The sequence below is a fragment of the Acanthochromis polyacanthus genome, chromosome 11, assembly GCF_021347895.1.
Source record: "Acanthochromis polyacanthus isolate Apoly-LR-REF ecotype Palm Island chromosome 11, KAUST_Apoly_ChrSc, whole genome shotgun sequence".
Lineage (NCBI taxonomy): Eukaryota > Metazoa > Chordata > Actinopteri > Pomacentridae > Acanthochromis > Acanthochromis polyacanthus.
The window spans coordinates 12,754,281-12,781,202 of NC_067123.1; the positions used below are offsets into that span (position 1 = coordinate 12,754,281).

Genomic DNA, 26,922 nt, shown 5'->3' on the forward strand with positions numbered 1-26,922 from the left:
CCTTTTCGGCATCAAGGCTGACCACACATTCAGGAACATTGTCTGAGGGGGAATATATTATGTTAAAAAGCCGGCATAGGTTAAAGAAGGAGTGGCGATTTTTTTTTATTTTTATAAAACCGGTCTGATCAATTTCTATAATAGTGGGAAGAGCATCTTACAGCCGTCGAGCCAACACTTTGGCAAAAATTTTAACGTCTGAATTCAGCAAGGAGATGGTCCTATAGGAGGCGCAGTCCTCAGGATCTTTCCCCTTTTTGGCTATGAGGGTAATGCAAGCCTGATTAAAGGTTGGTGGGTGGCTGCCTGTTTTAAGAGAATCAGATAGAACTGAGGTGAGTAATGAGGTGAGCTGCGTAGAGAATTTTTTGTAAAATTCTGACGGGAAGCCATCAGGGCCAGAGGACTTCCCAGACTGCATGGCCAAAATACCCTGAGATATCTCTCCTGCTGTAATGGGCTGTTCAAGTCTATTTTTTAAGTCTTGAGGTAATGTAGGAATATTTAGTTGACTCAAAAAGTTTTCCGTGCCGCTGATGCAGGAGGGGGGATGGGAGGAGTATAATTTAGAATAAAAGTTTTAACAGTTTCATTTATTTCGGTTGAATCTGACGTAGCTACACCATCATCCCTGCGAATCTTAGTGATGATTTGTTTAGCCTTTATACCTCTAAGCTGATTTGCCTGCAACTTTCCCGATTTGTCACTGTGCTCATAGTGGTCACTCTTAGTTCTAAGCAACAGGGTCTCAGCGTGGTATGTTGAGTGGAGGTTGAATTCAGTCTGAAGCCCAAGTCGCTTTTTATACAGTTCAGGCTTGGGTGTCTTGGCATATTGGTTATCTATTTTATGGATTTGATTTAAAATGTCTAATCGTTTCTTATTAAGGGTGCTATTTTTGTTCGCCATGAAGGAGATAATTTGTCCCCTCAGATACGCCTTCAGGATGTCCCATAATATTAGACTGCAGACCTCTAAGGAGGCATTCGTATCAAGGAAAAATGATATTTGATCTGTAATATACTTAACAAAATTTTCATCTGATAGTAGAGTTGAATTAAATTGCCAGTGTTTTCTCACTTGTTACGGCCACCAGTATTGGTGTGCCGTTTGATTCCTGAGGTGGTGTCTTTTTAGGGCCTTTGTGTGGGGGATAATTGCAAGTGTGGGTGCAGCTGTGGCTGTTTCCAGAGTCTCTCCAGGAACCCTAGCTGTGAGCCATGCCAGCAACGACTCATCAGTTAACGACCTGCACTGCAACCTTGTTCTCCCCGCCTCCCGACTGTCCTGATTGGGCCACCCTCCAGCTCCTTTCCACCATTATCCAATCGGATGCAGCCAGCCGCCACACCTGCAGACTATATATCTGCCACCAAGTTATTCGTCAGTGTGGCTGGTGTTTATGACCAGTCCACCCTGGTGCCTCTGTGTATTGTTGTTCTGTGTGGTCTTTCGGTTTGTAAGCACTTGTGGTGGGTGCTACAGACAAATTCAACCTTTTGTTGGTGGCTTTGGTTTTGGTGTGGGATTGAGATTGTCGAGATTGAGGCTCCAATTCGCAGTCTGCCAACTGTGTGAAGAAGCCATTCAGTACTTTGAGTATTCGTGAACTGTGTGTTCAGTATGTGTACGTATTCAAAGGCACCAGTTTTGCTTAGTTCGTTTTGTGCACATTTTGTATTAGTTTTTGTTCCTGGTGGTGGGTGTTGCTGATGTAGTTATGTTTGGCTAGGGAGTTTAGTTGTTTTCTTTGTGTTAGCTCGAAGTCTATCACCTTCGTTTTGTTTTATTCCATTCTTTGATTTAGCAACACTCACCAGTCTTGTGTTTATTGTCACTTTTGTTTCCTTTTTGCCACTAAGCAATAAATCCCTTCACCTAACCAATACCATCTGGTTATTTTGTTGCGTCCAGCCAACCCCTAGCGGTTGGATCATAACATCACTTGACCAGTGCCAGGGAGGGATAAGCCCAGAACAAGGGGGGCGTGGTCAGAAATTACAATGCTTTCTAGTTTGCAGAAGCGGGTCTGTGTTGTTATCAAGGAAAAAATAGTCGATTCTAGTGTAAGTGTGATGAACGTTTGAGAAATATGAGAATTCCTTGTCTTTGGGATGCAGGAGACGCCACACATCTGAAAGGCCATATTCGGAGAGGAAGGACTGTATGCATTTGGATGACTTACTGACTGTGGTTGCTCTAGGAGATGAGCGGACAAGCTCTAACCAGCAGTTAAGGTCACCACCAAGTATCAGAGAATGAGAGTCCAGGTCAGGAAGAAGGGAGAAGAAGCGCTCCAGGAAGGCAGTGTCATCTGAGTTCGAGGCGTGAACATTAGCCAAAACCACATTTCTAATTAACAGTTTTCCAGATACAATGATGTAGCAGCCATTTCGGTCTTTGACAACACTAGAAGGTTCAAATGGAATGTTTTTCTCAATTAGAATGGCGGCTCCTCTCGTCCTTCCAGGAGAAATGGCCAGATATTCCTTGGGGGTGTTGCTGCACCATCTTCAAATTAGTCCTAAATTTGCATGCCATTAGATAGTCACAAAAGTACTTTCTGTGCAAAATTGTAGGCCTGTAGCTCAAATAGTTTCTGAGTTGCGGGGGTCTGAAATTTTCAGAATTTGGGCTATAAAAAGCCTCGCCAGCATTTTTTGCATCTTTAAGTGGTTATTTCTCAGCCTCTAGACATACCAGAGAGCTGTGAGTTGGTAAACAAGGCCTCTGCATGTAGCTAGTGCCCCACAAACATCCCCAGGTGTTTGACTACATTCTGCAGGCCATGGGGGCTTGCTAAAAATGCAAAAAAAAATTAAGAGATACGTACTCACGAGTGGGGTTTGGGACCTTAAAAGTACTAGAAATACTGCACAGAAGTGTTCTAACACCCCTGGGTTCCATTCTACACAAACTTGTGTGATAACTTAGCAAACTGGAGCTTTCTAGGTACCTCAGTTTGGAAAATATGAGCTCTCAAAGTTGGACAAGATTTTTAATTGGCTATTTTTAGTGACAAAAATCTCAGTGTGGGACAGGTACCAGAGACCCCAAATTTTTCTACAAGACAGTTTCATCTGTCTTTTATCACTGTACAAAAAAGCAGCAGGGTTATATTTGTAGTTACTGAGATATTCTTACTCAAAATGGCATGGGTAATGTTAAAATCGTTTTTTGCCTTTCAGTACTTTAAATTGGGATACAAGTATTAGTAGTCATTCCAATGGTTGTATTATGTATGTTTTGTTCTTTTTGAAATGTTAGTTGTTAGGTATAGGTTATTTTAAGTTATAACTTAGGTATACCTAAGTTATAACTTAGGTATAACTCAAAAACTATTTGAGCTACAGGCCTACAATTTTGCATAGAAAGTACTTTTGTAACTATCTAATGGCATACAAATTTAGGACTAATTTGAAAATGGTGCGGCAACCACCATCTGGTGAAACCATACGGAATGACCCAGTAATAATGCACGGATGCTGCTTGTTTTTTTGTGTAAATGAACCACACAATCTAAATGAGTCATTCTATTATAAATAGAGCAGTAAGTTTTTCATTGCTATTAAATTACCCACAGCCTACAGTGCCTCTTATTAACATACTCTGGCCACATTAGTAGCCACTGATTAAATAATGACATTAACTTTGCTCCTCAGGTTTGCTCTAACATGCAATTTACTCTTGCAAAGTCATGCATCTTTGCTAAACCAGTAGCTACTTATTTACAAAATATTCAAGCATAAATACATCTGAGAAGTATTGAAGCTTTATTTTAATCTAAGCGGCCAAACCTTGATCCAAATCAATCAGTTTTTCAAGTGTTTCAGTCGCAATTTCTTTATTCCCAAATGGCTGTGACTCCATAATTTTTTAACCTTCCCCCCAAAGAGGTTTTAACCAGCATCAAAGGAAAATCACTTCTATTTATCACAATTTTTAAAAACAGTTTTGTTACTTAAGCATAATTGACTTTTTTTTAAATGGTCAGAAATAGCAGAAAAATACAGAGATTTCTGTAAACACAACTAATCATACTTACTGTCATACATAGTCACCTCACAAAAGCTCATTCTTTGTCACAAAAAAAACCAAAACATATATATGTTTTCACTTGGTGACATCTTTTGCGGACAATGTGGTCATCATTTTCATTGCTAAGCTGATGATATACACCTTTACATACCTCTCCCAGTTCCTAAATTTAGAGGCACGTTTATCACAGACACAAAAAATTAAGAGCTTGAACTCTCTGCTGTTAAATGCTGATTAAACTGAGGTATTAGTTGTTATCTTATCTTGTGCGAGAATTAAAGGCTGTTTCCAAAGAAAAATCAAGAAAAACTATTTTAAACCTTGAAAAATCACTCCAGTTTTGTTTTTTGCAAGTAGCCAATTTCATTTGAAATTTCGGACAAATGGCAGACTGACGAATAGACATGAAATTAAGACATGAAACTTAAAAACAAAAAATAAATTAAAACCAAGAGGACAGAATGACCAGACTATTATAGTGGAATACTACGCAAACACATGATCTGTACTGCGAAAATTAAGATTTTGCAAAAATAATTTCAACATTTTTTGAGTTGAGACTTCTTGTTTTTCAGTTGGAAATAGACCGCATGATTTCATGATTTATTTTAGATTTAAAGAAAAAAATTAAAAAAAATCAATGTGGCTTCTGCCAAAAATGGGGTGTAAAATAGTTTTTTCATTATTTTCTAGTTGTGGTTTTGTAGAAATGAACAAAACTATCGCTTTATTGTTAAACAGCCTTCCTGTTTCCATTCATTCATCTTCCTTCTCTACAATTCATTTTGTTTCTGCTCATCAGTGGTTTAAGCCTAGACACACCTACAGCACTGAGGACAGACTCTGTCTTGACATTTCTGAATCCATTTGTAAGCTTCGTGGATTTCTATCTCATAGGTACATACCCGTAAGAATCAGTGGCCTTGGAAAGTCCATCAGTTGCTACCTAATACACCTACACAAATCGAAGAGGCTTAGTCATTATTATCTCAGGACTTTTCAGGCACTAAAACTAATATTTAGGATGCTTACAATTAACAGGTGAGCCACAAACCGGAAATTTCAAGCGTATTGGACAAGATTTGTGAGATTTGTTGTCTCTGTTGACGTTGTGTGCTGCTGTTTGATCACACGTTAGTTTGTTGAACTGCTGTCAACCATCTTCGCATCAGGTTAATCTCGACTACACATGCACCTGCATCAGTCTGTGTTTGACACTTTGTGCATCTTTCTCTCACTCTGTCTTTAGGGGCCTACTGGTCCTGCTGGGGAAACGGGTGTACCAGGACCTCAGGGGCCGCCGGGGCCACAAGGACCCAGTGGACGCTCCATCATTGGACCCCCAGTAAGACACATGCATCTTTAGTAATAATATTTTTGCCCAAATGGTGCAGTTCATTTAAAAATTATATGATAAAATGATAAAACGTGAGGGGCTGCACAGTGGAGTGGGGCTGCAGAGTAGTGGTTAGTACTTCCGCCTTGCAGCAAGAAGATCCCCTGTTCAAATCCCGGCTTGGGCCTGGGATCTTTCTGCATGAAGTTTGCATGTTCTGCGAGTGAGAGGCGAGACACCTCCCCTGCGACCTTAAGGCCAACCACCTCCCCTTAATCCTTGAAAAGGTGTGGCACCTCCTCGGCAGCCTTGAGGGAGCTTAGCTCCTCCTCGGCAGCCTTGAGAAGGCGAGACGCCTCCCCCGAGCCCTTGAAGAGATGTAGCGTCTCCTCGGCAGCCTTGAGGGGGCATAGTCCCTCCTCGGCGATCTTGAGGAGTAGTAGCGCCTCCCCCGGAAGAGGCTTAGCGTCTCCCAACCAGTCCTGAAAAGGTCTATCGCCACGCTAACACCAAGTGACTCCCCTGCAGTGGCTACCCTAACACCGAACGGTCCGCCTGCAGCAGTAGTCTCCCCTGTCCTGTCCCCAGTCCCAAATCAAATTCCACTCCCCGAAAAGTCTCCAGTTCTCAGTTTAGCTCAGCCCTCTGTTTTTTGTTTGGTTCAGTCCCCAGTCTCGTCCCCTAAAGGGTGTCCAGTCCAGTTTTAGTCCAGTCTAGTTTGAGGATTCGGAGGAGGCATTGTGCCTTAACAAGGACTTGGGGGAGGCGGCTCGCCTCCTCAAGGCTGCCGAGGGGTCATTAGGCACCTTCAAGGTCGCTGGGGGAGGTGTCATGCCTAGACAAGGACTCGGGGGAGGCGTTATGCCTCCTCAAGGCTGCCGAGGGGGCGTTCTGCCTCATCAAGGACTCGGGGGAGGTCTTAGACCTTCTCAAGGCTGCCGAGGAGGCATTACGCTCCTTCAAGGCTGCCGAGAAGGCTTTATACCTCTTCAGGGCTTTAGGAGAAGCCTTTAGCTTCTTCGAAGCTACAGGAGAGGCGGGAGACCTCTTCAAAGCTGCAGAGAAGGCATTTCACCTCTTTAATGCTGCAGAGGAGGTGTTTCGCCTCTTTAATGCTGCAGAGGAGGCGTTTCGTCTCTTCAAGGTTGCAGGAGAAGCTTTTCGCTTCCTCAAGGCTGCGGGGGAAGCATTTAGCTTCCTCAAGGCTGCGGGGGAAGCATTTAGCTTCCTCAAGGCTGCGGGGGAAACATTTAGCTTCCTCAAGGCTGCGGGGGAAACATTTAGCTTCCTCCAAGGCCGCGGGGGGAGCGTTTAGCTCCTTGAAGGCCGCAGGGAGAGCTTTTAGCTCCTCCAAAACTGCAGCGAGAGCCTTAAGCTCCTTCAAAGCTGCAGAGAGAGCTTCTCGCTCTTTTAAAGCTGCAGGGGAGGCTGGGAGCCTCAACACTGCAGGGCCCACATGGACGGGAGACAGGGCGGTAGCCCCCACAAGAACAGTAGACGGGGCGATGGGCCCCACAGGAGCAGAAGACGGGGCGATGAGCCCCACAGGAGCAGAAGACGGGGCGATGGGCCCCATACGAACTGAAGACGGGGCGATGGCCCCCGCAAGGACTGGAGATGAGGCGATGGCCCCCATGCGGCCAAAAGACAGGGCAATGGTCCCCATATGGACAGGAGTCGGGGCGATGGCCCCCACAGGAACAGGAGAGAGGGAGGCGGCTCGGGTCCTCTGCTCAGCAGGGAGTAAGGAGGCACGGGGCCTCTCCTCAGCAGGGAGTAAGGAGGCACGGGGCCTCTCCTCAGCAGGGAGTAAGGCGCCACGGGGCCTCTCCTCGGCAGGGAGTAAGGCGCCACGGGGCCTCTCCTCGGCAGGGAGTGAGGCGGCACGGGGCCTCTCCTCGGCAGGGAGTGAGGCGGCACGGGGCCTCTCCTCAGCGGGGAATGAGACAATTTTGACCTGCTTGGAAACAGTGGCAGCGTCGACCTGCTCAGAAGGTGAGGCTGCATCAGACCCCTCTAACGCTGCAGGCGAGGTGACACGGGGCCCCTCCAGCACCGCAGGTGAGGTGGCACAGGGCTCCTCAGGGACAGGAGTAAGGGAGCTTCGGCATCCTCTAGAGCCGCACCTTCGGCGACCAGATTTTATGGCGGCAGGCTCTACGGCTAGCGGGGAACCAGGATCGGGTTGGCTGTAGGGCAGAAAGTAAGTGACTTCTCTGTCTAGACCAATGGCTCTAACAAAAAATACAAAAGTCGCTGGAGGATATGGAAATGGGAGGGGGTTGAGTACCCCTCTTTCGGGAACCACACTGTCCCTTAGAGGGAGGCTTTATCGCCAGCCGGGTTCCCCAAAAAGGAGAGTTCCAGTCATAATTTGACATGGTGTCTGTGAAAAAGGGGCAAGGAAAAAAAACCAGGGGTGCCTGCTGGGTTCTTGGGTGGCTGGTTCATTCTGTCACGGCCTAGGCTGTGTGAACCCAAGCAGCAGGCAAACAGGCAGGTGGGTAAATGAAATAGAATTTATTACATATAAATTAAATGAACAAAAACACTCAATGTGAGGGGTACAGGGAAAATAACTGAATGGGAAAAACTAAACTGAACTAACTAAAGGCGGACCAGACGGCCGGTATAAAAACTAGAACTAAACTAAATAAACAGGGAAGGTGACTCACTTATTGGCCGGTGTTTGGAAGGCTGAAGAGGGGCTGAACTGACAGAGACAGTGGAGGGAGTGTGACGATGGCAGGAAAGCAGGTAAGGTAATCCAGAGGGGAGACGGAGTCCGGGAGCAGGGGGACGGAGTCCGGGAGCGGGGAAATGGGCACGGTTATCCAATCCGGAGTCCGGGGAGCGACAGGCAGGAGACGGTGAACGGTGTGCAGAATGTAGCGGAGTCTGTCTTGTGGCATGGAGGATTGAGGCAATGAACCAGCGGTGAGTCGTACAGAGGGGCAGGCTTTTATGCTGCACTGATTGAAACTCATGCCGGCTGTGCTCCCAGCACAGCCGCTCGTCATTAACGAGACGAGCCCGAGCACAGGAGTGGGAGGGGCGTGACAAGAAGTGCAAGGAGACTCTTGTGTTCACTGTTACAGCCAACAGCCGAACATTTGCTGAGTTTTGTGTCTTTGCAGGAGACATTTTAGAGTTGAGAAGCTCCAGAAGGTAAATAGACCAGATGGACAGTGAAGATTATGCAAATTTTTAGCTGGACAACTATTGATTAATCAGTTTCCATGTAGAAATGAACTAAATTTATACAAAATTAAATTTCACAATATGGGACCTTTAAAATACCGGGCTTTGCAAAAGTTCTGTTACACTCGGTGTCATGATCTTTAGAGACATTCACATGTCGGAGTGAAAAATTACATTAAATAAACTGAAAGTTCTACCTTATAGGCAGGTGTCCTTAACAGAGATTTTTTTCTCCGGTGAAGTTGTATCAAGATGGAAGTCAAAAGAGTTGAGATATCCGCTCTCCTTTGTGCTAAACATCAGCCGGATGACCGTCCACAGAGTTGCGGAGAGGCTAAAGAATGGTGAATGGTGAAGATCTTTCAGGTCTGCACTTTGGATCCTCTGAAGTTTGCTTCAAGATTTCTTTAGAACGACAGAAAACTGAGCATTACAATAGTGCAGTCAGCTATAAATAAAGACGTCTTGGTGTCCTTAGATAGGAAAGGCTGCACACAGAAAACATTTCTGAGATGATTAAAATGCTTTTCTAGTGATGTTTCTCACCTGGATTGAAAGCACAGGTGAATCAAATACAACTCCAGGGTTCTTCACTTTAAGCTTTTTCTTCATAGCCAAAAAATTTGCATCGTGTATATAGTGAATATATATACATATAGTGAATCTGAGAATTAGCACCTCAGTTTTGTCGGCTGCAGGAAGCTTTGGGTCGTCCACATATCTTGTCAGTCTAACAATTCTCACCTTGTTTCTTAAACTCAAACTTAATCTGTGCAATTTCTCCTGCAGGGCTCTCCAGGTGAGAGGGGGCAGAAAGGTGAGACTGGACAGCAAGGATCGCAAGTAAGAACTGTTTACACAACGCTTTCTACATACAGTCGCACTCAAAATTATTCAACCCCCAGTGCCAATTTGGGTTTTAAGTACTATCGACAACTTTTAAGTTGTTTGGAATAAATTTAACATACAAGTGGATTTTAAACAGCTGAATGTAACCAATAATACAAGGATTTTCTCTAAATTCCACACAAAATGTTAATTTTAATAACTAGTGCAGTTTCAAAATTATTCAACCCCCTAAGGAGCATTCCTTATAAAGACACACAATTGCAAATCAAGTGTGGTTATTAATGCCCCAAGTTTTTATAACGTGCGTGAAAGCTAACATTAGTACTACAGTTGCAAGTTCTCTTTTCTACATGCTTGGATTTGCATCTTATAGTTTAAAATTGTATCAAAGTCAAGAACACTACCCTAAAAAAAATAAGGAAAATGGCAATGTCCGTGCATAAGCAATGAAATGGATCCAAAAAGGTAGCATGTGCACTAAATTGTTCTAAGGATATTTTTGAAAGCGCAGTTCGCTAGTTAATAGGTTTACATAAAGTGGCCACACTACCTGACCAGGGAGAAAGAATAACTTAACCACCACTACCACCAGATTTCTATGGAGACAAGTGGCAAAATAGCTTGAGTGACTATAAAAGAGCTACAATGAGATATTCTGACATCAGGAACTAATCAGTAACTGATATTTAGTTGGTACAGTAAGATACAACTTCACACCAAAGGGCTTCTTCAGGTACTCAAAGATGGGAACCTCTATTGACCCACAGCAAACACATAAAAATCAGCTCAAAATTTCTTAAAACCATTTACATAATCCATAGCTGTTTTGTAATCATATTTTCCAAAGCGTTGAAAGAAAATAAGAACTTCTGTAGGCCTGTGATTTATCAGTATATACAGTGGGTACGGAAAGTATTCAGACCCCTTGAAATTTTTCACTCTCTGTGTCATTGCAGCCTTTTGCCAAAATCAAAAAAGTTCATTTTATTTCTCATTAATGTACACTCAGCACCCCATCTTGACAGAAAAAACAGAAATGTAGAAATTTTTGCAAATTTATTAAAAAAGAAAAACTGAAATATCACATGGTCATAAGTATTCAGACCCTGTGCTCAGTATTGAGTAGAAACACCCTTTTCAGCTAGTACAGCAATGAGTCTTCTTGGGAATGACGCAACAAGTTTTTCACACCTGGATTTGGGGATCCTCTGCCATTCTTCCTTGCAGATCCTCTCCAGTTCTGTCAGGTTGGATGGTGAACGTTGGTGGACAGCCATTTTGAGGTCTCTCCAGAGATGCTCAATTGGGTTTAGGTCAGGGCTCTGGCTGGGCCAGTCAAGAACGGTCACAGAGTTGTTCTGAAGCCACTCCATTGTTATTTTAGCTGTCTGCTTAGGGTCATTGTCCTGTTGAAAGGTGAACCTTCGGCCCAGTCTGAGGTCCTGAGCACTCTGGAAGAGGTTTTCCTCCAGGATATCTCTGCACTTGGCCACATTCATCCTTCCTTCAATTGCAACCAGTCGTCCTGTCCCTGCAGCTGAAAAACACCCCCACAACATGATGCTCCCACCACCATGTTTCACTGTAGGGATTGTATTGGGCAGATGATGAGCAGTGCCTGGTTTTCTCCACACATACTGCTTAGAATTAACACCAAAAAGTTCAATCTTGGTCTCATCAGAAAGAGAATCTTATTTCTCATAGTCTGGGAGTCCTTTATGTGTTTTTTGGCAAACTCTGTGAGGGCTTTCATGTGTCTTGCACTGAGGAGAGGCTTCCGTCGGGCCACTCTGCCATAAAGCCCCGACTGGTAGAGGGCTGCAGTGAAGTTGACTTTGTGGAACTTTCTCCTATCTCCTGACTGCATCTCTGGAGCTCAGCCACAGTGATCTTTGGGTTCTTCTTTACCTCTCTCACCAAGGCTCTTCTCCCACCATTGCTCAGTTTGGCTGGACGGCCAGGTCTCGGGAGAGTTGTGGTCATCCCAAACTTCTTCCATTTGATGATTATGGAGGCCACTGTGCTCTTAGGAACCTTGAGTGCTGCAGAAATTCTTTTGTAACCTTGGCCAGATCTGTGCCCTGCCACAATTCTGTCTCTGAGCTCCTTGGGCAGTTCCTTCGACCTCATGATTATCATTTGCTCTGACATGCACTGTGAGCTGTAAGGTCTTATATAGACAGGTGTGTCCCTTTCCTAATCAGGTCCAATCAGTTTAATTAAACACAGCTGGACTCCAATAAAGAAGCAGAACCATCTTGAAGAGGATCAGAAGAAATGGACAGCATGTGAGTTAAATATAAATGTCGCTGTAAAGGGTCTGAATACTTATGATCATGTGATATTTCAGTTTTTCTTTTTTAATAAATTTGCAAAAATTTGAAGATGGGGTGCTGAGTGTACATTAATGAGAAATAAAATGAACTTTTTTGATTTTGGCAAAAGCCTGCAATGACACAGAGAGTAAAAAATTTCAAGGGGTCTGAATTGGTACTTTCTGTACCCACTGTATGGCTGGAGATGGAAGATGACAATACACCAGGGACGGCTGGTATAAATGGGCTAACAGGGCTAAGCCCTTCCAGGCCAGCACAAAAAAGATGAGAAAATTATTTTTCAAATAACTTACAACAGATTGTTTTAAGTTTAGGTGAAAACAGGTAGCAACTGCACTAATCAGTCAAAAGAAAAACATAGAATATCTCTAAATGGGCTTATTTTTTACAGCCCCAGCAGATACAGTCCACTTTCATTCATTTTGTTCTTGTAATTGATTGACAGGTGTCATGTCCCGCCCCCGTGATTTACTGATCATTTGGGCTAACTTCAGGCAGCCCACAGGCCACTGACTTTTGACCAATAGCAGCGACTTAACACAGCGGTGGCTTTCATTCATTTCGTTCTTGTAAGTGATTGACAGGTGTCATGTCCCACCCCCGTGATTTACTGATCGTTTGGGCTAGCTTCAGTCAGCCCTTGACACAGCGAGAAAAGGTTAAGCTATAGCAGGCGTTAGCATGAACGAGGTGGATTATTTGCTTTCATGTCAATTTTCCTCAATGTCTTTGGAGGAAAAGCTGGAAGTTAAGAGACTGGGATCACATCGGCCATCGATGTGAGCTTCTTTTCAAATAAGGTAGGCCCATGTTGACCTGTTAAAGGATTGTGACACCCTGTTTTTGCTGAGGTCATCTGTTGTACTGAAGGCGTGTTTTGCACTACATGTCGCCAAACAGTTGCAGCAGGTTATCTGTGGGCAGTCGTTGCAGTTGGAACACGTTTTGTAGTGGTGTGTGTGTGTGTGTGTGTGTGTGTGTGTGTGTGTGTGTGTGTGTGTGTGTGTGTGTGTGTGTGTGTGTGTGTGTGTGTGTGTGTGTGTGTGTGTGTTCTTGTACTTGCTACATGGTGAGTACCATTTTCTGCATTTAACTATCAAAGTGAGGACATTTTTACAAAGTGAGGACATTTTGGCCGGTCCTCACTTTGAAACAGCCATGTTTGAGGGTGAAGACTTGTTTTTAGAGAACAGGTATGAATTGAGGTTTGGTTAGGGTTAGGGTAAGGATTAAGTTTAGGAAATCAGTTGTGATGGTTAAGGTTAGGGTAAGGCTCTAGGAAATGCATTACGCCTATGGATGTCCTCACTAAGATAGAAGTACAAACATGTGTGTGTGTGTGTGTGTGTGTGTGTGTGTGTGTGTGTGTGTGTGTGTGTGTGTGTATGAGAGAGAGAGAGAGAGAGAGTGAGTGCTGATGTAGAGTACTAAAAAAGTATAGTGTACCTGTAATTGATGTAACTGTGTGTATCATAGGTGATGTTGCTTTTGCAGCTGTGTTAAGCATTTAATCGGTATTATGCATTTGTTAGCCCACCCAACAAATTTCACCACCAGCCACCACTGCAATACACCCTATCTACAGTAAGGCATGTCGGTGGCTGAATGCTGTTCTTGGCCTGATTGGCTTCATCATTGGCTTTTTAAAGTAGAAAACGAGATGAATTTGATCAAATATCAGGAAATCTCAGAAGCTAATTTCATGCTGACATTGAATAAGATGATGCGTGGGGACGACATTTGACTTTCCAGCAACAAGACCATGCTTATCACATTGTCTACTAAGGCTGGGTTTCACAAGACATCCTAGAATATTCTAGAGTGGTATTGGTAGTTGAAGGATTTAAATCCCACAGGAAATCTTTACTGAGATTTGGTGAAGACAGTTGCAGCAGACATACTCAAGAATTATGCTGAACTAGGACACTTTCCCATGAAGAAGGAACTCAGATTCTTCGTTTGGATTACCAGAAGGCATTGTTTGGTTAAATATGTTATTTGCAAAAGGTTATTGTAGTCATAAAGTGCTCCAGCAAGTTTTAAAGACACTTGTCATTAGGGGGTTGAATAATTTTGCAACAGTAGTATTTACTAAAAGCAATATTTTGTGGTAAATTTGGAGAAAACTGTTTTAATATTAATTGCGTTCAGCTGTTTACAATCCTCTTGTATGATAAATTTATTCTAAACAACTTTAAAATTGAAGAGAGTCCGAATAACCGAAATTGACACTGAATAATTTTGAGCACAACTGTAGTCAATATTAACCATTTTCACAGCATTGAGAAGATCCACCTTCGTCCCTTCTCACCATATTCATGTCATTGTGCATAAACTGTAAAAAAAATCTAATTTTACATAATTTTCCCTTTTTATTTTACAGTGTTTTCTGTTTTTCTGAAACATATGAAAATACTAACGAACAAAAATACAGTCAGAACAAATATGAACTGTCTTATGTAAAATAACATGAAAAACTTGCAACGTTTTAATAACCATAAAATTTCGAGACAAAAGCAAAAGATTTCACTTTTCTCTTATTTCATTGATAAAAATGTGAAATTCAAGCATAATACTGAAAATATTATTGTAAAATTAGGTGCAATTTGTGACAGCAGAAAAGAAGGTTAGGTTTCGTAGGTTTTGGTAATTTTGTTGTTTTGCATCTATCTATCTATCTATCTACACACGTGGACAAAATTGTTGGTACCCCTCAGTTAAAGAAGGAAAAACCCACAATTCTCACTGAAATCACTTGAAACTCACAAAAGTAACAATAAATAAAAATTTATTGAAAATTAAATAATCAAAATCAGCCATCACTTTTGAATTGTTGATTAATATAATTATTTAAAAAAACAAACTAATGAAATAGAGCTGGACAAAAATGATGGTACCCATAACTTAATATTTTGTTGCACAACCTTTTGAGGCAATCACTGCAATTAAACGATTTCTGTATTTGTCAATGAGCGTTCTGCAGCTGTCAACAGGTATTTTGGCCCACTCCTCATGAGCAAACAGCTCCAGTTGTCTCAGGTTTGATGGGTGTCTTCTCCAAATGGCATGTTTCAGCTCCTTCCACATATGTTCAATGGGATTCAGATCTGGGCTCATAGAAGGCCACTTTAGAATAGTCCAACGCTTTTCTCTCAGCCATTCTTGGGTGTTTTTGGCTGTGTGTTTTGGATCGTTGTACTGTTGGAAGACCCATGACCTGCGACTGAGACCAAGCTTTCTGACACTAGGCAGCACATTTCTCTCCAGAATGCCTTGATAGTCTTCAGATTTCATCGTACCTTGCACACTTTCAAGACACCCTGTGCCAGATGCAGCAAAGCAGCCCCAAAACATTACTGAGCCTCCTCCATGTTTCACCGTAGGGACAGTGTTCTTTTCTTCGTATGCTTGGTTTTTGAGTCTATGAACATAGAGTTGATGTGCCTTACCAAAAAGCTCCAGTTTGGTCTCATCTGTCCAAAGGACATTCTCCCAGAAGCTTTGTGGCTTGTCAACATGCATTTTTGCAAATTCCAGTCTGGCTTTTTTATGAGTTTTTTTCAGCAGTGGTGTCCTCCTTGGTCGTCTCCCATGAAGTCCACTTTGGCTCAAACAACGACGAATGGTGCGATCTGACACTGATGTACCTTGGCCTTGGAGTTCACCTTTAATTTCTTTGGAGGTTGCTCTGGGCTCTTTGGATACAATTCCAACGATCCGTCTCTTCAATTTGTCATCAATTTTCCTCTTGCGGCCACGTCCAGGGAGGTTGGCTACTGTCCCGTGGGTCTTGAACTTCTGAATAATATGAGCCACTGTTGTCACAGGAACTTCAAGCTGTTTAGAGATGGTCTTATAGCCTTTACCTTTAAGATGTTTGTCTATAATTTTTTTTCGGATGTCCTGGGACAATTCTCTCCTTCGCTTTCTGTTGTCCATGTTCAGTGTGGTACACACCTTTTCACCAAACAGCAGGGTGACTACTTGTCTCCCTTTAAATAGGCAGACTGACTGATTATGAGTTTGGAAACACCTGTGATGTCAATTAAATGACACACCTGAGTTAATCATGTCACTCTGGTCAAATAGTTTTCAATCTTTTACAGAGGTACCATCATTTTTGTCCAGGCCTGTTTCATTAGTTTTTTTTTTTTAAATAATTATGTTAATCAACAATTCAAAAGTAATGGCTGTTTTTGATGATTTAATTTTCAATAAATTTTTATTTATTGTTACTTTTGTGAGTTTCAAGTGATTTCAGTGAGAATTGTGGGTTTTTCCTTCTTTAACTGAGGGGTACCAACAATTTTGTCCACGTGTCTGTCTGTCTGTCTGTCTGTCTGTCTGTCTGTCTGTCTGTCTGTCTGTCTGTCTATCTATCTATCTATCTATCTATCTATCTATCTATCTATCTATCTATCTATCTATCTATCTATCTATCTATCTATCTATCTATCTATCTATCTATCTATCTATCTATCTATCTTAGAGATTTTAAAGAAAGAAAAGACAGTTTGCAATTTTAGAGAAGTTCTGCTGCTAAAAAAGAATAGTAAATTAATTACTTTGCAGCTGTAAATTACAGGGAGAAATGTGACCTTTTGGAAACAAATAGATGTAGGATGGGGAGATCAGTTTGCAAAAAGGTGAATTTCTTGGCCTTGAGTTCATGACAGTAAAGCAAGCTTCAGTCTTGCTGCTTTTTGCAACAAGATGAGGTTTAAATACAAAGACGGGTGGTATTTAAGATGTTATGCAAAGTCTTAGAGCACTGAGAAGGTGAACCCTGAGGTTGGGCAGTCACCAGTAATGAGAGTTAATGGTGAATATGTTCAATGTGTGAATGTGACCTCAGCTGTCCTCCTGGTGTTTCAGGGAATTCCTGGTCGAGCTGGAGCTCCAGGGAGGGAAGGACCTCCAGGACCCAGAGTGAGTCACTTCACACAACAAATACTTGATTCTCACACCTAATGAATACAACTGCTACTAATGCAGGTAATATTACTGGATACTTTTCACTGCTACTACTAATACTGATACAGTTCAGACCAGCACTACTATACATACTTTATTAATGTGTGTCTACTGCTGTCATATTATATTATCTTAAATTAATTATAATACAGTAAATTAACTGGAATATTCCTCTTCTGGTGACGTCCTTCAGACTGGTAGCGGTTTTGGTAGATCCAGACAGTCTTTGTGTCATCTGTACATGTCATCTCCCCAACACCATTTGCATTCATGTAGCCTCCATACTTCACTGTCAAGAATATGTGTTCACTGTGGTACTCTGGGACAAGTTCACACTAAACATGCTGGCACCCATCTGAGCCTCTCTTAATCCTTAATTCTTAAGAATCTGTAGGCATTTTTTCTTAACTCCTGTCTCATTTTAACTCACTGTGGGCTCATTTTTCACTGCAATATAAAGTCCTGCACCTCAATGAAAACGACATAACCACAGCTAGAAGTAGAGAGAACTAACAATATATTTTTGTGTAGTATGACACAGGTTTAGTAAATCACAAGGAAGGAAAAAACAAAAGTGCGATTTTTTTTTCATGAAAATAATAAAAACTTGAATTAGCATATACAAAATTTTTTTCTACAGAGTACAGGAGTGTCACAGGTACTGTAAATATAATAACAGACTCAGGGTTGCGCTAAGGGTCCGTGTACGTCGCCGTCATTCTATTTTCGATTTGGGGTCAAAACACCAAAAACGGATAACGGCCGTTTCCCGTTTTTCATTTTCAAAACAAAAATCGGAAAACGGAAAACCAATCCGTTTTCCGGTTTTCTTTTTTCAATAAAAACGGATATCAAAAAACAAATTAGAAGTTAAATTTCATTTTTTGATATCCGTTTTCTAACTACACTTTTGCAAGACAAACATCAGAAATGACGACGTACACGGACCCACTCTCCTAGAACCACACCAAAACACAAATGTTGTTAACCCTTTAAGCTGCAGTCAATTCCAGCCATTTTCAGGACAAAAAAATCGCTAATATTCTATTTTTAAATAAAAAAAATATGACGAGACATACAGGGAATATTGGACGGGCATCGCCAGGTGCATTTCCTTGAAAACGACCTATTCTTGGTAAATATACCGACTTCAAGACATGTTTTGGACGAAATATTTTACTGACTTGTTTTGTCTGGATGTAAAAGGTTGGATTATGGCCGTTTTTTGTGGAATATTTTCATCTGTGTGTAATAATGAACCCGGAAATGTGAGTCGCGCTGTGTGCGTTGAAGCCGTGTATAGAGAACGGATGGATGGATATTCATTGTTTGTCGGACAAATGTGTTTTTCTCACCCGCTGTGGTTATCACATCTGAAAGTGGTTTATACCGGCGGATTCATGAGAATCTAAGCTTTCCATCAGCGTATAGTGTTTGTATAATCGTGTTTGCAGCCGTCGGACATTCTTTAAATTCCTATGCAAATTAGTAGGTGTACCGCCGGCGGTACACTGAAGTTTTTAAACTGCACAAACACATAGTGCTTCTCTTACATGTTAACGTGCTTGGTGGTAGGGTCCATGCAGGGATCTTACCCTTAACCCTGCCCTCACAAGCCTTGACATTTCTTGATGACAGGTAGCCGGTCATCATTTTGCGGCCAAATGATGATCCAGTCTGGAAGAACATTTAATGTTGAAAATTGTGTATTCTGAGCTTGAGCACCCAGAAGGTGGCGATGTTCACATTATTACTATGACATTCAGATATAGTGGATGAGATTGTTCACAAAGCATATAAAAACTAGGCATACAATTATGATAGACCGCTTCGGCAGTGCTGTTCTGACTATTACATTTATTTCTTAAGTCACCCTGCTAGTCCTGTGAATAAATAAGACAGCAGTGAAATCCATTGTACCCAATTTGCTTGCCCTTTGGGGTAACTCTTGTAATATCGGGCTATAAAAATAATAAATAAATAAAAAACGGATATCAGAAAATGAAATTTAACTTCTAATTTGTTTTTTGATATCCGTTTTTATTGAAAAAAGAAAATCGGAAAACGGATTGGTTTTCCGTTTTCTGATTTTTATTTTGAAAACGAAAAACGGGAAACGGCCGTTATCCGTTTTTGGTGTTTTGACCCCAAATCGAAAATAGAATGACGGCGACGTACACGGACCGCTAAGGGGCACAGAGTTTTTGATTTTCTACAGGATCCGCTGACAACAGTTTACTTTTGGTAAAATTTTAGACATTTGGAGTTGGGTCATTTGGATAAGGGGCTGCACAGTGGAAGTAGTGGTTAGCACTTTCGCCTTGCAGCAAGAAGATCCCTGATTCAAATCCCGGCCTGGGCCTGGGATCTTTCTGCATGGAGTTTGCATGTTCTCCCTGTGCATGCGTGGGTTTTCTCCGGGTACTTCGGCTTCCTCCCACAGTCCAAAAATATGCTAAGGTTAATTGGTTACTCTAAATTGCCCGTAGGTGTGAATGCGAGAGTGATTGTGTGTCTGTATATGTAGCCCTGCGACAGACTGGCGACCTGTCCAGGGTGTCTCCTGCCTTGCTTCCTTTAGCTGGGATAGGCTCCAGCACCCCCCGCGACCCTAGTGAGGATAAAGCAGTGTATAGAGAATGGATGGATGGATGGATGATTTTGATAAAATGTCATTATTTGTAGGGACTTTGAATGTTGGAACTATGACAGGAAAAGGTAGAGAACTGGTTGACATGATGCAGAGGAGGAAGGTGGACATACTGTGTGTCCAGGAGACCAGGTGGAAAGGTAGTAAAGCTAGAAGTCTAGGAGCAGGATTCAAGTTGTTCTACCATGGTGTAGATAGGAAAAGAAATGGAGTAGGAGTTATCTTGAAGGAGGAGTTTGTTAGGAATGTTCTGGAGGTAAAAAGAGTGTCAGATCGAGTGATGAGCCTGAAGCTAGAAATTGAAGGTGTGATGTTCAATGTTGTTAGTGGGTGTGCTCCACAGGTAGGATGTGAGTGGGAGGAGAAGGAGAAATTCTGGTTGGACCTCGATGAAGTGATGCAGAGCATCCCTAGAAGTGAGAGAGTTGTCATTGGTGCAGACTTAAATGGACATGTTGGTGCAGGAAACAGAGATGATGAGGAGGTCATGGGCAGGTTTGGTATCCAGGAGAGGAACGCAGAAGGACAGACGGCGGTTGACTTTGCAAAAAGGATGGAAATGGCTGTAGTGAATACTTTCTTCCAGAAGAGGCAGGAACATAGGGTGACCTATAAGAGTGGAGGTAGGAGCACACAGGTAGACTACATCTTGTGTAGACAGTGTAATCTGAAGGAGATCAGTGACTGCAAAGTAGTGGTAGGTGAGAGTGTAGCCAGACAGCATAGGATGGTGGTGTGGAGGATGACCCTGGTGGTGAAGAAGATGAAGATGGCAAAGGCAGAGCAGAGGACCAAATGATGGAAGCTGAAAAAGGAAGAGTGTTGTAAGACTTTCAGGAAAGAGTTGAGACAGGCTTTGGCTGGTCAGGAGGTGCTTCCAGATGACTGGACAACTACAGCAAATGTAATCAGGGAGACAGGTCGGAGAGTACTCGGTGTGTCATCTGGAAAGAAAGGAGATAAGGAGACCTGGTGGTGGAATGAGGAGGTGCAGGAGTGAATCCAGAGAAAGAGGTTGGCTAAGAAGAAGTGGGACACTGAGAGGACTGAAGAGAGTAGACAGGAGTACAGGAAGATGCAGCGTAAGGTGAAAGTAGAGGTGGCAAAGGCCAAACAAGGAGCTTACGATGACTTGTATGCTAGGTTGGACAGTAAGGAGGGAGAGACTGATCTGTGCCGGTTGGCAAGGCAGAGAGACAGATATGGGAAGGACGTGCAGCAGGTTAGGGTGATAAAGGATAAGGATGGAAGTGTGTTGACAGGTGCCAATAGTGTGATGGGAAGATGGAAAGAGTACTTTGAAGAGTTGATGAATGAGGAAAATGAGGGAGAATGAAGAGTAGAAGAGGTGACTTTTGTGGACCAGGAAGTAGCAAAGATTAGTAAGGATGAAGTGAGGAGGGCATTGAAGAGGATGAAGAGTGGAAAGGCACTTAGTCCTGATGATATACCCGTGGAGGTATGGAAGTGTCTCAGAGAGGTAGCAGTAGAGTTTCTTACTGGGTTGTTCAACAGGATCTTAGATAGTGAGAAGATGCCCGAGGAATGGAGGAGAAGTGTGCTGGTGCCCATCTTTAAGAACAAGGGAGATGTGCAGAGTTGTGGCAACTACAGAGGAATAAAGCTGATGAGCCACTGGATGAAGCTATGGGAAAGAGTAGTTGAAGCTAGACTAAGGGCAGAGGTGAACATCTGTGAGCAGCAGTATGGTTTCATGCCAAGAAAGAGTACAACAGATGCAATATTTGCTTTGAGGATGTTGATAGAGAAGTACAGAGAAGGGCAGAAGGAGCTGCATTGTGTCTTTGTAGATCTGGAGAAAGCTTATGACAGGGTGCCCAGAGAGGAACTGTGGTTTTGTATGAGGAAGTCTGGAGTGGCAGAGAAGTATGTTAGAGTGGTGCAGGACATGTATGAGGACTGTAAGACAGTGGTGAGGTGTGCTGTAGGTGTGACAGAGGAGTTCAAGGTGGAGGTGGGATTACATCAGGGATCAGCTCTGAGCCCCTTCTTGTTTGCTATGGTGATGGACAGGATGACAGACACGGTTAGACCAGGCGTAAACTAACCGTGACGTCACCAGTTGGTTTCAACGCCGAGAAAATGAAGCCTGGATTTTGCTACTTCCTGGTCGCCGTTTTGGATTTTTTGGAGCCAGTGACATAAAAAGCGTCATCAAACAGGCTGGACCGGAGAGCAACTCGGGGCAGGATTGGCTGAGGACTCTCTTATCCCGCCCATGTTTTACCGCAGAGGCTTCTGTTGCTGTCTATCAAGTATAGCCACGCCCCCTGGCTCCGCCAATTTTAACGATTTATTTAAAATTCAGTATTGATTTATTTTAAGATCGGCCAACTGATCTCTCATTTTGACCATGAAAACTAACGGGGAAAAATCCTGAGCTGTAGAAAATCAGTCTATCAAATTTTATTTTTTCCAAAAATGAATTGGGGTCTATGGAGAAAAAGCTTTTTGGAGCCAACCCTAGCGGACGGCGTGATATTGCAAGTTTTTGACACTTCCGGGTTGGCTTCAATTCTGGAGCCAGATGCTACATCCACTATATATACAGTCTATGGGTTAGACAGGAGTCTCCATGGACTATGATGTTTGCAGATGACATTGTGATCTGTAGTGAGAGCAGGGAACAGGTGGAGGAGAAGCTAGAGGCATGGAGGTTTGCCCTGGAAAGGAGAGGAATGAAGGTTAGCCGCAGCAAGACGGAGTATCTGTGTGTGAATGAGAGGGACCCAAGTGAAAGAGTGAGGTTCCAGGGAGAAGAGATCAAGAAGGTGGAGGATTTTAAGTACTTTGGGTCAACAGTACAGAGCAATGGAGAGTGTGGAAAAGAGGTGAAGAAGCGTGTACAGGCAGGCTGGAACGGCTGGAGAAAAGTGTCCGGTGTGATGTGTGATAGAAGAGTTTTAGCTAAAATGAAAGGAAAGGTTTACAAAACTGTGGTGAGACCAGCCATGTTGTTTGGTCTGGAGACAGTGTCCCTGAGGAAAAGACAGGAGGCAGAACTGGAGGTAGCAGAACTGAAGATGCTGAGGTTCTCTCTGGGAGTGACCAGGATGGATAGGATCAGGAATGAGTACATCAGAGGGACAGCACATGTTTCAGGCTTTGGAGATAAAGTCAGAGAGGCCAGACTGAGATGGTTCGGACATGTCCAGAGGAGAGAGAGTGAATATATTGGTAGAAGGATGCCAAGCAGGAGGTCTAGAGGAAAACCAAAGAGGAGGTTTATGGATGTGGTTAAAGAGGACATGAAGGTAGTTGGTGTGAGAGAAGAGGATGCAGAAGATAGGGTTAGATGGAGGCAATTGATTCGCTGTGGCAACCCCTGAAGGGAAAAGCCGAAAGGAAAAGAGGAAGATCATTATTTGTTGAGGTTTACCAACTGAATGGCACATGATTAGTACAAGGACTGTCTGAAAGTTGAAAATCTGACACTTCGTGTAGAGTTTTTGGCTCAGATAAATGGTTTGATTCTGGTGATATTTTTTTAAAGATGACGCACCTTTCAAACCTGCCAGTGGGTTTTGGGGATTCGGAGATTGAATTGAATAAATACATTAATAACTTCATGTCATATGTAAAAAAATAAAAAAAAGAGCGACTAGATCTCAAATCCTCATGTTCATGGCAACTACTTTCATCTTCACAGGGACTGCCAGGCAAAGACGGACCCCCAGGCAGACAAGGACCTTCAGGAACTATTGTAAGTTATTCTGAAACTTTATTCATCTGTTATTTATGCGAGTTTGTTAAAGGTAACAGAGGAGAACATGGGGATCTGGTTGCGGTCTTGCTTCTGGATGCGTACAAGTCCATTATAATTGAAACTGTGACTGTCGGAAATAATCCAGAGGACACAACTGTTCCCATGTATTTAGATTTTAACAAGCATATCAAGGCTGGGAGCAGACTCTGTGGGCAGCAGGTTAGAAGAAAAAAACAGTCAAATCTCTTTGGAGATGCTCACATGGATCCTATTGCTGTCTCATGCTGCAGGTTTTTAATAAACTCAGAGGAAATAGTCCTAAACAACTGAATGCAACAGACTGAACCTTAGCTCCTGTTATTCAAAACCTGGATTGCATTCATTCTTGGTGAGACTCATTGATCTTACTTGTCTTTTATCGCCTTAAAGTTTCATTTTATGGACATTTTGGTTTGTAAAAATGTGAAACTGTAGAGCAAAGCGAATGAATAAACTCTGTCCCAAAGTCTGTGATAATTTTTAACTAATATTGCCGCTGAAATGTGGTAGTCTCCCCTAAATCTTTTCGCACAACTTGAAGTACTGTTGCTGTGTAAATCTGCTAATGTTATTGTGTGCCGTTCAGACTTGTGTTGTCTTGAAACTGAAACTGAGATTTTGTGCTTTCCTGTCCATTGTTGTAATTTTTGTGTTTTTGTGCTCAGTTCTAATTTGTAATGAACAATCCCAGTTGTCAGTCAAGACAGGATAAATAACTGAAACACTCACCTGAATAATGCAAACGAACAAACTGCATCCACCAAAATGATCCCAAAGTGAAATGAGCTCCTCTTCACATCAGTTTTTTTTCAATTCTTTATTTTCAAAGGATAACAAAATACACTTCAAGAACAATCAAACTGAGCTTTTCACAAATATTTAACATGTAGAGCACAACTTGAATCTCTGTTCTTCTGTTCATCCTTTTTTCTTTTTAATAATATAATTTCAAACAAGTCATAGAAACTGTTTTGAAAAGTACAACATTGACAAAAGTGCTTAGAAACAGGGTGTTTGTATTGCTTCATCCATTATTCGAAAGAAAAAAATATAAACTGCTGGATAATATAAAACTAAAAGTGTCCCTTTTTAATAAAGAAGGCCAGGCAGTATTCCCTCCGTCCAATTTTGTCTACCCATCCACAAAGGATGCACAAATCCGTCAGTTACACTACAGATCAAAAGTTTGGGGTTACCCAGGCAATTTCATGTTTTCCATGAAAACACATGCCTTTATTCATGTTCTAGCATAATTGTTCAAGGGTTTTCTAATCATCAATTAACCTTTCAACGTGATTTGCTAACATTACCATTCATACATAACCAGTAGAACACAAGAGTGATGTTTGCTGGAAATGGACCTCTGCAACCCTATATATATATATATATATATATATATATATATATATATTCGATTAAAAATAAGCGGTTTCCAGCTAGAATAGTCAGTTACTAGATAACAATTTCTAGATGTATTTCTGATTAATTTTATGTTATCTTCTTTGAAAAAAAAAATGCTTTTCTTTCAAAAATAATGACATTTATTAGTGACCCAAACTTCTGAAATGTATTGTATGAAGGGTGTGGTTGTGGCAGCTGCATGTACGAAACCCATTTTGACGTTAATTTCACAAATTTGTTCATTTGTAAACAGGCTGGGAAAGTAGCTTTTTCCATGATGTTAATTTTTTTTAACCATTTCTATTCATTCCTTTTTGTGGGGGAATCAGGTGCCAGCCAGGGCTTGGTTATGCATTTTGTACCAGCAAATATCAGAACACTAAATGGATATTTATCGGAGTTTCCTGATTGGAAATCAGCATTTCCTATGTGTGGCATCCTGACTCCCACACAGTCTCAAAAATTCAGGGTCCTCTCCCGACAAGTGTGTTTTTTGCTTTGGGGTGATGAAGAATCTAATCAAGCACTTCCATACAAATTCTCTCCATGTATGTAAGCTGGTACACTTCCGCTGAAAGTCTCAATAGTTATGCCTCCTTTTTACATCAGTTTTTCCTGAAACAGAGCATCATAAAGAGAGAAGTTACTGCAGGAATCTTGTGTCCAGCTGCAGTGTTTATAACTCGGTAGGCTGGTGATGGAGTCTTTGGTCTAATATAGTCTGATTTTGATCCTTCAGGGGACTCCAGGAGCCCCAGGAGCCCCTGGAACAACAGGACCTCCAGGAAAGCAGGGAGAACTGGGACCACCGGTGAGTTGACTTCTCTTTATTCACCGTTTTCCTGCTCAGTCTGTTTTTTCTTTACCCGTTATAGGTGTGTTTCCCATCATTCCTTTGCAAAAGCTACCACAGAAACCCACAGCTACCCTCTGTGTAAATATCCAGGAGGATAGGCAGGAAGTCTTGTCAGTCAGGCTTAGTAGAGTTTGTCAGGCGAACAGAGAGAGAGCCCCAAAGTGATCAGAGAGTCTGTCAGTAGGATTTACAGCTTCCTGTCCGGTCTGCAGCTCTACTTGTTTGATACTTAAATGTCAGGCTGGCTAAAATGTGTTCATGTTGACACCTGAGACGGTTATCTTCAGAAAGGAAAAGCTTCTGTCTGAGCCCCAGATTTCAACTATTTAATCAAATGTTGCATCCAGTCAGTGGACGTTTTACAGCATGAACAATGACAGTTAATGTAATTTTCCAACTACATTTTTTCATTGTAGATGTATTGTAATTAAGCATTGGAACACTAAATGCAAAATTTCAGTTTAAAGCTGCCTTATAATTTTTTACTGCTGCAGGGTTTTAGACTTAAAGATAATTTTTTAAAATTAATCTGTAGGATCTCAAATACATTATGTATTATACTCAGGTAAAATAGTATTTTGTAGAGTTTTGGAGACTTTAAATCTTCGGCAAGTAAATTATTCAGGTAAATCCACATCATAAATAACACTACAGGGTTTAACACTGAACTTGCACCTGTAAGAATAGTTTGTAACACTAATTTGTGCTGGAAAGCAACACTGTTGTTTCAAATTTGCTATTAACCGAGACTTGACTAAACTCATTGGTCTTCTGAACTACAAGCAGTTCTATGTATTTTTGCTCCTGTCACAGTTTACTTCACTGTGGGCTCATTTTTCACTCTAATATTAAGTCCTCTATGGAAACAAAACAACCACGACAGAACTCAGAAATGCCGTCTGTGCGGTATGGCATATTTATAATGTCAAAATCTGAAAAAAAATAAGTTGAAATTCTTTTAAAAAAATTTTTAGCTTTACAAACATTTTAGAAACCTGGAATACACATGTACAGTATTTTCAAAGTGTCCAATGGTGTTACCAATATTGTGGGGAAAAAAATGCAGTAACTCTATATACTGCAGATATATTACTACTTGCATTTTTACTTTGTTTCCATGCTTGTCATGCTTGTAAACACAGCCTGCAATTCAGTCGAGAAGTCCCTGAATTTTTGTCACATGACTGTTGGTCACAGCTGAACCATTAAGATCTTCACTGTTGCCCCACAGAGTACAGAATTGTTGTTTTTTACCGTGTCCAAATGGTCTATTTTTGGGGAAATTTTTAAATAGAGAAACAATTGATTTCGATCAAACATTATGATTTTACACTTCGATTTGGTTCATCTTCCAGAAGGAACCATGCATCATACATGATTAGTTCAAGGTTAAAGGTTAAAGTTGAAAACACAGTTTCTGGCTCTGACAAATGCTGTATTTTTTTTAATATAGCATGTTTTTTAAACCCACCCGCAGGTTTTGGGGTGTGGATGAACAAAATGTTTTAAATTTTT

The 26,922-nt window shown here is 41.9% G+C and overlaps 1 protein-coding gene across 3 annotated transcripts in view; it reads left to right on the forward strand.

The window, feature by feature from the left end:
- Positions 1 to 26,922, forward strand: part of LOC110966091 (collagen alpha-1(XIV) chain-like) — a 332,534-nt gene that overhangs the window by 279,493 nt on the left and 26,119 nt on the right. For all 3 annotated transcript variants that reach the window (XM_051955093.1, XM_051955095.1, XM_051955094.1), the window contains 5 exons: positions 5,288 to 5,383; positions 9,365 to 9,418; positions 16,636 to 16,689; positions 23,055 to 23,108; positions 25,291 to 25,362. In XM_051955093.1, coding sequence (XP_051811053.1) covers positions 5,288 to 5,383; positions 9,365 to 9,418; positions 16,636 to 16,689; positions 23,055 to 23,108; positions 25,291 to 25,362 — 330 coding nt within the window. The remainder of the gene's footprint in view (positions 1 to 5,287; positions 5,384 to 9,364; positions 9,419 to 16,635; positions 16,690 to 23,054; positions 23,109 to 25,290; positions 25,363 to 26,922) is intronic.